Below are 14,284 nucleotides of genomic sequence, written 5' to 3'. Positions count from 1 at the left end.
CTAGGTAAGTGCAAAACACTTCAAGGTAGTATATATTTGAAGAGTATCCCATGTATGCTTCTCTTTTCAGAGAATTCACAAAATGTATCATATCATTCTGCTTCTAGCCCAGAATTTAGTTGTAATACATAGTTAAGCACCAGTAACTCTCCATCATTTGATAGAAAACAGATTCACAAGCCAGTGTCAATTAGAGTGATGATGTTCCAACAGCTATCTATCAAATGTGCATCTCTCAGTATATTGGAGCACAACAGAAGAGTAGATCATCATAGAAAAAAATGATTACTTTTAAACATAGAAGATAATTTAGGAAGATCCTTGGTTAAAAATAGTGTTTTAAATTTATTTATTTAATAAAAATGCATTTTCAATACTTACATTCTATTTTTACATAGTTCTCTTTGGTGTATAAGTTACATAAGCCTTTATTTAGCGCTCATATGGTTGAATTTTGATACATTATTTGAAAATGTTTTACGTTTTAACATAAACACTATACAGCTGACTGATAATTATCTAAATTGTATGATGTTTTAGCACCAAATGAATATGTAATGTTTACACACAAGCAAATAATCACTAAGCAAATAAGCAAGCCATTCCACTCTTAGTTGTGGAAATTATTACCAAATTGAAAAAAAAAAAAAAAAAAAAAGGTCATCTTTCCAATGGCAGCATCTTAAGGTCGTCATAGGTTTTTGATTGTTTATCTTAAAAATATCAGATAATTATTCAGGTTCCTAGACTAATGTGCAGTATTTTTACTTAAGACATAGCTATGATCTGGTTTGATTAAAGAGCAGAACTTCCACTTCACATAAACTGTAACCAAACTAAGAGTTTCAGGAACTCTTTTCACTAGCTTTGTGTACAGACTCACATGCAAAATGTTCTGAGAGCTCCCACAACAAGAGTAAATGGCCCTTAAAATAGTGCTGCATACACAGGGTCTTCTAAGCAGTTTCTCTGTCAATGGGATTCAACGAGGAAAGGTTTTGATTGGATGTCTGGGGGAAGCTCTTTACAGAGTGGTGAGATGCTGGCACAGGCTGCCCAGAGAGGCTGTGGATGCTCCATCCCTGGAAGTGTTCAAGACCAGGTTGGATGGGGCCCTGGGCAGCCTAATCTAGTACCCGATCTAGAGGTTGGTGGCCCTGCCTATGGCAGGGGGGGCTGGAGCTTGATGATCCTTGGGGTCCCTTCCAACTCAAGCCATTCTATGATTCTATGATCACCATCCTGTGCTGAGCCCAGGAAATGGCATGTGTTTGCATGCAGATGTTTAAATCTAGTAATAAAGATATTCAGGTCTCCAAAAATACATCTTACACATTCAACAGAACTACAAAAGGGAGAAGACACAATTCTCTCTGAACTAAGTTCCCACTTTTCAGTTTCATTAGTAGAACTGCCCCACTCCCACATTTTCACTTCTTAAATTCATCCCCAAGCAACAATAGGAAGCTGCAGCAAGGCAAATGTACTAATATTCAGCATTGCAAAGTGGTCGTCCTATTAAGCACTGTGTCTATGCATAATGAAATCAAGAACACAATGTCCTCAGTAAAAGAAAGGCTGCTGAGGTTTTCCCAAAATCTGTCCACATAATTAATTTTCAGCATTTAAAGTTATGATGTTAAATATTAAGATTTGAACACAGAAGTAAATTCTCCCAGTAAGCTGTGAAATAGCTTACAATTACACAGTGTGCCAAGATAGATGGCAAACATTCTGATAAATCAATGTCTTCATTTAATGTTAATTTTTATTTTCTAATTCTTAGCTTGTTAGTTATTGAGTCCCTTCGTATTTACCAAATTAAATGTAGACACTTGGAGTTTTTTAGTGCCATGGAACTAAGATTATTCACATACACTCCCCTTCTACCCATTTATTCGCTCTTCAGGTCACCTGTTATAAAACCAAGTGCTGATGCTAATTTTAGAATGAGTATCCTTTGGTCACATTTATCTTCTATTTGGTTCAAAATGTATCAATTTAAAAAAAAGAAAAAATCACCTAGCAAGCATAATATGATAAAATGTGTCCAAAGAATATACAAAGAAAATGCCAGTAAGGTAAACTATTCTGTTTTCTTTTAAAGTGAACTGAATATTTAGTTCAGTTTTATGTATGTCATGTCTTCACGGAGATTCTACACTTCCTACCTCCCTGCCTTGAAACAGGTAGTGTTATCATCTACAGCTTTCTATTTTTTCTACAGTGAGTAATTTTAAAATTTAAAAAAGCTATTTGTTGCATAAATTCCAACACACCTTCCTTCTTAAAGTGTATGCTATAGTCATAATTGATCTAATTTCAAAAGAACTACAGAAATATTCATCATTGTGCTTTTCCTTCTAAATGCCAGTAGCACAACTTGATTTTGTCTTGCAGGAAATTGAGATTTTTCTTGTCAGCTTTCAGGGGAAGCCAACAGATAAAATAGCAAATAAAGTACTTATGCATTGGAATATTTTGCTAGGGGAAAAAACAACAAATAGTATTTTTATTTAATTTAATAGTAAATAATAAAATAGTAAAATAGTAAATAGTAAAATAGTTTTTATTTAATAGTAAGTGGTTTTAACTAGAGACTGATTTATAACTTCTCTCTGAATAACTCTTCCTCTACTGACTTTTGCAACTTCTGTAGTTTTCTTGTGCAGAAATAAATAAAATCACATAGTTTCAGCAAAAGACTAATCAATAAAGTATGAAACCACAAACAACAGACAACTACATTCATGAACAAGTAAGCTCTGACAAACAGCAGATAAGTAACTCTGTGTGTTAGTTAGAAAACAAGCAACTTCAACAAAGATTTCAAATTGAAGCACTGATTCCAGCAGATCTGACGACCTACTGTAGTCATGCAGTTCTTCCAATGCATAGGGGTAGAAAGTAGTGATTTAATACTTGTAGTTGCAGCTCTGGAATCAGACTTCAACTTTATTCTTAGGTATATTGTGCAGATTAAGTTTATACAAATTCTTACTTTGAATATTAAGTAGTATTTTCTTCAAAAACAAAAATGTTAGATTTCATAATGTTGCTAACACGGACATTCTAAATCGATCATTTTAGTTCAATATACTTCTCCATGATAAATTAATAAATTTATTGACTGAACATTTAGAAGAGAGTGATTAAAAGTTTCAGATTACCTTCAGCTGATTATTGAAAATATCAATTTCCTGAAGTTTAGATCTGGTTTCCTTTTCTACTTCATCTAGCTGGTCTCGAAGCTGTTGACGGGCTAGTTCCTTGGCTTCTAAGGCTCTTTTGATAGTAAGAAGAGAATCTCCTGTTTTTAAATATATTGTGAAATAAATATTTTCTTACGTGGAGAATTTCATGGCACAGCACACAACATTTTTCAAATCGTATCTCGCAACACAGAAAATCTTACAGAGTATGCTGTGGAATACAATGTCATGGCTTTTAAAAACAGATTTAGACTTACAAAAAAATATACTTACTATGCAAACTGTTCTGTTGAACCTGCTTTAGTTGGTCATTGAGCAATTGCTTTTCTGGAATCAACTTTCCAAGCATCTGCTGAGATTCCTGAAAAGAAGACAAGAGAAGAGAATACAAGATGAGAAAAATGCAGAGTGGTAAGTGATGGATAACAACTATGGTCATGACAGCTTTCATTTTAATTTCTTCTGAAATCACTTTTTACTTTTCCATACAGTAAATCATGTATTATTGCTATTACAGAAACACTATCTGTATGGTACCTCCACTCAGAAATGGTTCTCTGCCTATTTGTCCTTGTTTTTTTTAATACAAAAAGAGTAGGAATATCAAATTTAAGTTTATTACCTAAGGACTGATTTCTCATTGAATACGTAAGTTGGATTAGAAGTAATTGAAACTGAGGACAAAAGGAGATATAGGCATCTTTTCTTGTATCTAAATATGTTTAAAAAACACTTCTTAACTGTTTACTTCTCATTTTAGTAAAAAAAACATTAACTACAATAATAAGTAGGACAAATATTATCAATTTATACAAAAAAAAGAAAATAAAAGCTCTCACCTTATATTATGGACAAAGCTACGCAACACAAACTGTTAGATGAGAACAGAGATCTCTAAAGCTATATGTTTAGTACTTGTGAAAGAGGATTAAGGCCTCTAAATTTCAACATACATTCATAGAATTTTTTACCAAAATTATAGGAGACTGAGAAATTCATCCTTATGTGGATTATATATAGTCCTTGCTCTTTTTGGAGGATCAAGCCTTGACCTCCAGCTTCAAGTTATCACAGCAAATTATAGAAGCATGATGTAAAACAGCTTATTGTACAAAGCTGTTCAATTGTCAATGTCTCATCTCTCATGCAAACTACGTAGTTCATTTCAGCAGCTACCTTGAATAGCAGGCATTTGAAGAACATCTGACAATTCCAATTTGTCACAAAGGACTGTGAATGAAATAATACAACTCTAGCAACAAATGCTGCATAACAACTCATGAAAAGTTTCTACTTCTCACCACAAGAACACAAGCTTGAATGCAGTGGCACAACTTCATAGTTGCCCCACCTTACTCAAGGCAGTCTTGAAGACGCCAGTGTTTGGCTCAGATCTTATGATTATGCAACAGCCACAGACAACTGTAATCTCCTTATGTTCCAGAAGACACACTCAGCACACCAGTCAAGGTCTCCATAAATTCATAAGGTCTAAAATTTAAGATAAGCTGTGCATTTGACTATTAGGAGTCACACGTCTCACTGTTTAGCTGTATTGTCTATAGCACTTTTCAGCTTTTCAAGGATATAATGAAGGCCAGATAGTTCTACCATGAGCCTGTTTTCTTTATTTAGAAACAAAAAAGGAACAGCAATATATAATGCAGCATTTTCCAACTCATCTGCCTGAGGAGGTCTGCCTTGTTCCCAATAAATCACCACTGATATGTTTTAAAACTACATGCAAAATACTGTCCTCTGCATTTCTGCTTCACCCTTCCACCAAACTCCCTTCCCACTGAAATACCTGCAAGCTCCATGTCACAGTTTGAGATGAAAAATTTTAAAAGAAATATGGTCTTGCACACAGCTAAACTGGAAATAGTTTTCAAATAGTATTACCGAAGAAAGATGGCCTCTAATTAATTATACGTACTGAGGGATTAACTTCAATAGAAGAAAGGAAAGGAAACTGGCCCTCTAGACACATAGATATCACAATTCTATCACTCCAATCAAGGAATGATTTAGTTAATAAAAATAGCAGAACAAATCTCAAATTGATCCAGGATTTACAGAGAAATTACATTCTACAAGTGCAGAAAGTAATACAGGACAGTATTTCAGAGTAGAATGTAAACTCAATGTATTTGCTTTTAATGGGACATTAATTTGAATACCCAGAATAATTCTGAGTGGATTTAAGAAAAGAGAATGTCAAGGGACCACGAGGATCAAGTTGTTTCCTGCTGTCACGGACAACTATGCAACAGTTATCTAGTCCAAGAATGTCTTCTGTATCCATTAGTTCTACTGAGGAAACAGATGGAAGAAATTAATGGCATCACTAACACTGTAGTTTCATGCAACAATAATTTTCTATATAGTAGCAGAAGAAAAAAAAAACTATCAAAAACAAGTTCTCTTACGTCCAATGAGGGAAAATTTTCTTTTCTGACTCTATGCTCTGAGCAAGAGGGTAAATGAGAAATTGAGATACCACTAATACACTGTAAATCTCTGTCACATATTCTGCTCCCAGTGCTTCAAAGAAAAGTCATATTACTTGGGAAACTAACTGTTCATCAAGGAGGCAAAAAAAGCCTCTGCAAAAAACTAGTGGAAGCCCTGCAGACAATACACATGTGGTTTAAACACCCCTGGAAATATAACTCTACCAGATACGAGAGATTCACATAACTAGTACAGATTTTCATCGTGCAGTATTAACTGTTAGACAATTTCTTCCAAAAATTTTAATCAAACTCCATCTTCAAACTAATTAATAGGTTAAAGAATAATTACTTCTTTTAATTATCTCACTTTTCATGCCAAGTGTCACATGTATTAAATTATAATTCTTCCAAGTAAAGATGTAATATTCTACAAAAAGAATTCACAATATTAACTTCTCTTTCCTCTACAAATTAGACACTAAAATGTAAAGGATATTGGAGAAACTCATCTATTTCAAGAAAAATTTTTCCATTCTCCCCAGATAGAATTGACCTTTTCTACTAACTAGTAGCATTTCTTTCTGAAAACAAAATTGTGATTAACCCCTCAAGCAAAACTAACTGAAATACTAGTGGTAGAGAACAATGAACTGCTAAGAAAAGAGAGTTCCACAAAGCCATAGCTATTGTTATCAACATAAAACAAACAAACAAACAAAGAAAAAAGCCCTCAAACTCAAACCCAAAAATCCAACAAAACAACCACCAAGAGAATCAAATGTAATTTTCCTTACAGAAGTGCTGTCACAATCATTGTGAATGAAGCAATTTAAAAAGTGCATAGTTAGAAGTGCCCTACACCTTACTGAGTACAAATCATCTAACAGCAATGAGAGAAAGCTAAAAATCACTACAAAGATAGTAGTGATTCTAAAACAAGTGGTAAATTTCAGAGTGGTTTCAAAATGCTCAAAAAAAAAAAAAAAAAAGCAATGTGAAATTGGCTGTGCACATAAGATCTTAAGTCTTTAACATGTCCAGGTAAGTGGGTGCTTTTTCATGAATTTCATCAAGCATAGCCAGCTTTTTGCTTCTCTGAGCCAGTACTGCTAAAAGTGATATAATTTCCTACACTTCATCAAACGCTGTTTGACTTCATTTTCGCTTACAATACAGGAATATTTCATTAAAGGGAGGTGGGTGATTTCAAGCTAACTATGGTAGCTCTTAAATGTCACAAGCTTCTTGTTGTAGCATTTCTTGTTTGTATCAAGTGGACACAAATACTGTAAGAACACGATCCCTCAACAACACTTTATAACAAGCTGCTGCCAAAAGAAAGACATCTTTCTATTGGCAGGTGTAATGATGCACACAAAACCTAAATAGAAATGAGAGGTGTTTTAAAAAGTAAGACGAAATTCCGAAAAATACTCATGCTCAAAACAAAACAAAACAAAAAACCAGAAAGTCCCATCTTCATATCTGACAGAATTTTAAATAGAAAAGCAGGAAAGAAGAATGCAAGGACTTGACCAAGAAATGACTGGCTTAACTGGCAAATGAAGTTTTGATACATTCTTCTTTATTTTATAATAACAAAAGCATAATCAAGTCACTTTACTGAGGTCATTCCTTTTGGCACAGAAGCAGAAGTCACTACAATAAGAATACATCACAAGATTCGATTCGTCTCATCCCCAAACCCATTTATTTACTACTCCATACAAAAGAATTCCATGAGGACAAGGCAGTAATCACAGCTATACCTTCAAGTGTTGGAAGCAATTCCTAAATGTCTGAAGAACAATACAGAAACTTTAAAAATAACCATCTGTAATAATTGCTCATATACAAGAAACAATACATCATATTTTGTGCCAAGTTTTGTTTTGTTGATGTAGTTAATGAGGGCAAAGTGCAAGACTAAGAACAAAATTAGAAAAATTTCCTTACCTGTAGCTGCTGTTGCAAATGAGTGATTTCTGCAATTCTCAGTTCTCTAGATTTATTTGTACTTTCAATTTCTTGTCTTTGGGTAGACAGACGACATCTGATATCCTGAAGCTTTCCTTCCAACTGATTTTTTTTATCATTCTTTAGATAAAAAGAAAAAGACCTCTTTGTTTTACCAGAATGCTTCTCATGGAAATCAGGATCTAAAAAATACTTCTATTCCACACTTAATGTTGAAATTATAGAAAACAAATAGGACTATGTCACAGACATTACCGTGTTTGTGCGTTTATTTTGCAACACCACTTACTAGAGCTTCCAGCTCAAATTCTAAAGTCTTCTTCTTTGCCTTCAGAACAACTATGTCCTCTTGTTCTCTGTTTCTTTGATTTAGCAGTTCTTGCCGACGATTACGTTCCCATTCAAGTTGCCTCTGCCTCTCAAGTTCCCGTTTTGCAGCCTTCAGCATTTAATCAAAGCAAAAAGATACGAAAAATCTATTTTGAGAAAATATTCTAATCACTGATATTCATATTCTAATGAGTGATTAAAACATTAATATAAACATGCTGCTAAGTTATGGAATAACTATGTACCTCTATTTAAGCATATAAATTGCTCAATTGTTTAAACGCTCGCTTGAAACTACTGGTGCTTCACTTATATAGAAGATACGTGAATTAACAGAATATCATTCAAGACCTAGTTTTCTGATTTAATAAGTTGTTTCACATTAAGATTTCAAAAGCTCTTCAAAATAGCATCAAATCTATCCCTAACATAAGGCAATCTCCATCTTGGCAAAGAATAGTCAAATGCTACTGCACTGCACTGATTGGCAATGTGAGAATGTAACAGCTTTTGTTAAGTTAACCAGTATGTGTTTTCTTTAACAAATTGTCTCATCACAGGAAAATCATGAATGTCACCAATGCCAAGAAATCTTTCATCATTAATTCAAACATCTCTTTACATTAAAGAGAAGGACTAGCATTATTTTTAAAGAAATCAGAAACTAGGCGCACACTGTCTTAGATCTGAAGATCTCATTCATACATTTCATGTGAAAAATTAAGAAAGAAATTGTCAAACTCTTTCCTTCCCTTCAAAAACCCCAAAATATAAGTTAATTGTTTAAATATTTGCTTATTAAAAATAAAGATGGTAAAATATTTAGTGTACACATTCTATTCTGTTCTAAACAAACACGGATCTCAGTGACATAGCCACCTTCCTTTTATCCAGTTACCTCTCTCCTTTCTATTTCTTTCCTCCTTTCCTCTTCTCTCTGCCGTTCCAATTCCCGTTGTTTTTCCAACTGTTTCTCTAGCTCCAGTTGTCTTTTCCGTTCTTGCTCTTGTCGCTCACGTTCCTTCCTTTCTTGCTCTGCCCGCTCCAGCTGTGCTAGACGCTCTTGTTCTTTGCGTTGCTGTTCCAGGAGAGCCTGCCTCCGTTTTTCAAGTTCTAGATTGCCACGTTCAAAGTTCTCACGTTTTTTATCTTCAAATGTAACTTTAATTTGTGGAAAAACGGAGTAAAGGAGAATTAAACATTTTTTTTTGTCTTGAAAAAAAATTCAGCGTACGCTGAATCAAAGTGAAATAATCTTCCAACAATAGTAGAAACAGCATTCAACTACTGATAGTACAGCTCTATAGGCAATCCTAGGTTTTATCATTACCTTTTATATCGTAGTTCCCTTTAAACCCACAACCTGAGGTAGAGAGAATATTAGTCCTCATTTTTCAGACACATGATCTGAAGTTCCTCTATACACTGACAATAGTAATAGCACAAGAACCAGCCCTTCTTTTACTAAAGAAAGGCAAAGAATTCAGACAAAGATGTTATTTAAAAGCTATTATGCAAATGATCAGAATGTATTTAAACTTGATATTCTCATAAGATAACTCATTACTGTCAGGAAAAGAAATAGCTTGCTTAATTAATTTGTTGAGCAGAAATACTCATGAAGACTACAACCCTGCTCAAACACATCCTCATCAGTTACTGTCCTAAAATAATGCCATCAGTTCCAGCACAGGTTCCCTGACATTCTTCTGCAATATCAGGGGTTACCCTTCCCCTATTACATGCCCTAGACCCCCCCTTTCATGGTTCCTCCATATTATTCCCTCCACATCACCTTCTGTTTCTTTTTATACCCTCTATGTCTCATTCCCATACTTTGTACTCTGTATTTCTCTTCCCTCATGCTCAACTATTGATGCGCAAGCTGAATCAAGAGATAATTCATGTTCACTCCGAAGCGTGAACGTGCCAACTGCTTGACATGTAGGCCCAACATCTGCTCAACTAGTTGAATTCTTGTCTTTTCTTAAGTTCGAGCCTCTTCCCTATTACCTATCACCAATTTTCACAGAAGAAGAAATTCAATCACTTCAATGTTTTGACTCTGAGAAAATTTATTTATTTCAAATTAGCTACTAGATTCAAGGGATACTAAGATACAGACTGATAAGATATAGAATGTGATTATAAACAACATTGCTTTAGAAAATGAAGGAAAAAGGGGAAGAAAAAAAAACTATGTCAAAGAAATCATTTAAAAGAAATGGGTAGAAGGGCAAAAAGCTTGCCATCAGCATAGGTACTGTTTAAGAAATTATCTTAAAAGCTCAAAGAAAACATATACCAATAGGATGAAACACCAAGCCCTCTTACAGTCTACAAACTAGTATGGTTACTCAACAAAATCAAGACATAACAAAACAAAGTATCAAAACAGAAGAACAAATAAAATGAAATGAATAGCTATTGGTTTATGTTACAGTGCTGAAGGGATGGCTTCTAAAAGTTCATAGAACTAGTAATAGAAACTCTTTCAAAAGTCTCAATAAAAAAAATAACCCCAACCAGTTAGATTTAGTAAAACCAATTAAGAAGCAAGAAGTCATTCACTGCATGAGTGATCCTTGTAGCAGAAATCTATACATCAAATATAGTGAAAGATTCATGCACTCAACATAGTTCTTGAACTGGAAATAAATGGCTATAGAACAAAAATAAACTCTAAAATATTAACAGGTTGCAAAGCCCAGAGAATGTTAATCCATAGTTCAAAGACTAAATAAAATTCAGGAACTATTAAAGGTGGCCTTGCTTGAACAGGGACTTGGATCAGATGATCTACAGAGGTCCCTTCCAACCTCAACCACTCTGTGACTGAGTGATAGTAGATGTGCTCCGCAAGCCATCCTTTAAACAACATCAGTGCAGTAAGACTAGATGATGAAAAACGTAACACCAGTCTTCAAGAAAAGACAGTATAATGACCAGTCAGTTTAATCTCAAGCAGGGCAAAGTAGCAGAGGCTATGTATGCATGACTAAAAAAGATAACCACATGGAAGAATCAATACAGGGAAGAGCTGCCTCTCAAGTCTAATAAAGAGCTGTGTTTAGAACAAAACAGAAAAGCATTATCTTGGCACTGTATAAATCCACCACGTTGCTACATCTTCAACGTTTTTTTTGTTTGAGATTCTGGTCATCTTAGAATTGAATAGAACAAAAAGTGTAAAAAGAACAAGAGGGGATGACCAGAAGTGTAAAAAAAAGTTTCTTGCCATTTAGCATCTCTGAGGCTTTATGCTTCTCTCTCTTATTTTTAAAACAGAGCTGCTAAAGCTTATATAAAGGAAGCATTTTGCTACACAGCACTGAAACAAGCCTCTCTCTATATACGACAAATTATACTGCCTATAAGACAGAAAACTGAGGTAGTAAAGTCTTCATTGCAGTCCTATAAACAGGCTGCAAAGTGCTTCCCCTATTGAAAGTACCTAAGGTAAACAGCCTGAAAGCTGTTCCTATCTCCACTGTTAGGAACAAATGATTCAGGAATCAGCTTGGCCAAGAAATATTGTGTTGGTTATGCCTCTGACAAACTGATATGAAAAGAAAATATTTCTTAAAACATGATTATAACTTCAGAGCTTATAATCTGATGGTCTCTCTGATAACAGCACACAACACATCTCTATTTACGCTTGCCCACCTGGTAATTTCTTTTCCAGTTGCTGCTGTTCTTCTTCTAATGCTGGTTCTTCTTGTAACCTTTGGTCTACAGATACTGAGCTTACAGCAGATACGCCACTACCAGAGCGTACTCTTCTGTCAATAAAAGGATAATTCCAAGTTGCTTAAAAGAACCTATGCCTGTCAAATTTATTGATAATTTAATGACAGAATCATAAATTAAATGCAATGATGTAATGGTTAGTGATATTTAATTCTCGTTGTCTGAAGTATTTTACTCTCTGGTTGTCATTAAGAGAATAGTACTCTCCAGAGCACCAATAGCACACAGTGGTGACCTAAGCATCAAGTAGTCTACAGATGCATTTAACTCTCACTACAATCTTTTAATTATGACCAGTCTGAAGCTGGGGAAATAGTGAATTTAACTATAATGAAAGTTGCAAAGACAGAAGGCTTAATATAGTCAAACTGAAAACAAGACACCAAGCAGAAGAAACAAAATATTATCATCTTCAAGATTATACTTTAAGAGCATGAAGCTGTGACTGCATGTAAACATCTCCTTTCATTTCTGTAACTTGTCTTCCCACCCATTTCTCCACCAAAAAGAAGTGAAATAGAGAAAGAGAAGTACTGACTCAGCATTACTATTCACAAATAAAACTTTTTAAATAATAATAATAAAAAAAGAATTTGCTACAGTGAAAATTTAGGGCACATTTTAACTTCTAAAACATCCTAACACATACAGAAGTATAAGCTTTAACTAAAAACCTTTAAGTCCATGTTGCCAGGCTGAGTCAGCAGAACACTGACAAAAACTGTACTCTCACAAGGATATTTTTGTGACAAGGCTTTTTTCAAGCATTCAGCACTTCTAATAAACACAAAATTAAAAAAAAAATGGTAGACAAGCATTTCCCAATGAGAAGGCACTCTCTGCCATCTATGCAGCATAAAACCAAGAAGGGCTATTTTCCAGTATCTTGCTTTTCACACTCACAGGACAGCGTTCCCACATGAAACAAAAATTTGTGAGCAAGATTCCAGAATTATAACTAGTTACCTAAATGAAGGTGGAATATACTCCGGAGGCAGTACAGGTGGCAATGGCTGACCAGACATAGCTACATCAATTAAGTGCATAGCCAGAATAAACTCTTCAGCTGTAAGCTTTCCATCTTGATCAATATCTGAAAGATTCCTTTTCAAAGGAAAGATACAAAGTAAGTAAATTATTAAAGATAAAAAATCACTGTTAAAAAGTACAACTTTGAATATTCAGTTCCAAATTAATTTATTTTTTTTCCATTATTTTTTCACCCTATTTGTTTTTTTAAAACGAATGAAAGGTAAAATTCAAATGCATCACAATTTTCCACATTTCTCTTGTATGTTCCTTGGAACTATCCATACAGTCGTGGCTTCCACTTTGTTTGTTTGAATGCTGCCAGTTACTATAAGCTATGTAGGTAATGTTAATCAATGTGGTATTCTTGGACACTTTGTGAATATCCACTGAGCAATATAATTCAAAAAATGAATGGTTCAGACTTTTGGTAGAATTTTTGGCTTGTTTTTGGTCTGTTTTACATCTTTCATGAAGACTCTCACCTTGTGTTCCTGAGAGCATATCTGCATTAAAATCAAAACCATTAACACTGTAACTTTGAAAAGCACAAAAACATTTTATCATTATGCACACGCAAGAAAAAATGGATGGCCTAAATCCAGTGCTTCAACAGATTCATGAAATCTCCAACACCACCTTCATATGAAGGAGATCTTGGACAAAATTTAACAGTCTATACATCAGCTTCTTTTTTCTCCATCATGCCTGTGACTCTAACCAGAACAGGAAAATCCCCCATGATGCTGTGAAAAATCTAAGGTGAGCAATTGATTTTTTCATGTCTTAAGGTACAGGACTTTGGTTATGGAATTCAAATCTGGGAAGTTATCATAGCCTCATTTAATCTATGCTTGTGGTAATCAGGCTGGGGCACAGGAACGAGATAACAGAATGAAAATTTAGCATGTAAGGATATAAATTCGACGCACTAACAGTTTGAGTCCACATCCTTGTCCCCCCAAAACTGAAACAGCAGCTTCAGAACAGCTGCCATTCTGCACATCAGTACTTTACCTTGTGTGCCTATGAGACAGCAAATCAACTCCCAAAACAAATTGAAGCCAACCCCAATACAGATTGAAAACTCTTGCCCCAGGGAGCAGTAACAGTGGTTTCAGTGACAGAATAAATTCAGGAAAGACAGCAATACACAGGCCAGAAAAAGCTGTAAATTCTATTCCTTATCTCAATAGAGCAGGCAATTTTGAATGTCAAAAATCACTGCTATGATATGTCTAGAACGCCTGGATTCCCCTGCCCATGCAACCAACTCAAGCACTGGCAACAAGCACAGAACTTTCTGGCTAACTGGGATGACTGGGTTGCTATTTTTTTCCTCATAGTAGCTTTGTTAGGAAACAGAGAAGAAGAGGGTGCTTTTTAAAGATATAACGAAAACACCAGTGCTTAGAAAAGAAAGTTACAGTACTGTGACATTACATTACAGTTACAACAGAGCTGACATCCTCACACAACAGAAGTCAGATGGATTATTTTGTTGATTGTTTTTTGAGGAAAGACTGA

The 14,284-nt window shown here is 34.7% G+C and overlaps 1 protein-coding gene across 7 annotated transcripts in view; it reads right to left on the bottom strand.

The window, feature by feature from the left end:
- ITSN1 (intersectin 1) overlaps positions 1-14,284 on the bottom strand; it is a 118,226-nt gene that overhangs the window by 56,864 nt on the left and 47,078 nt on the right. For all 7 annotated transcript variants that reach the window (XM_085242220.1, XM_085242213.1, XM_085242216.1 and 4 more), the window contains 7 exons: positions 12,695-12,832; positions 11,645-11,760; positions 8,874-9,136; positions 7,935-8,084; positions 7,625-7,765; positions 3,486-3,573; positions 3,171-3,310 (listed from right to left, as the gene is read on the bottom strand). In XM_085242220.1, coding sequence (XP_085098346.1) covers positions 3,171-3,310; positions 3,486-3,573; positions 7,625-7,765; positions 7,935-8,084; positions 8,874-9,136; positions 11,645-11,760; positions 12,695-12,832 — 1,036 coding nt within the window. The remainder of the gene's footprint in view (positions 1-3,170; positions 3,311-3,485; positions 3,574-7,624; positions 7,766-7,934; positions 8,085-8,873; positions 9,137-11,644; positions 11,761-12,694; positions 12,833-14,284) is intronic.

This window comes from Meleagris gallopavo, chromosome 1, assembly GCF_905368555.1.
Source record: "Meleagris gallopavo chromosome 1, MGAL_WU_HG_1.1, whole genome shotgun sequence".
NCBI lineage: Eukaryota > Metazoa > Chordata > Aves > Galliformes > Phasianidae > Meleagris > Meleagris gallopavo.
This window is presented reverse-complemented; position numbering and strand designations above follow the sequence as displayed.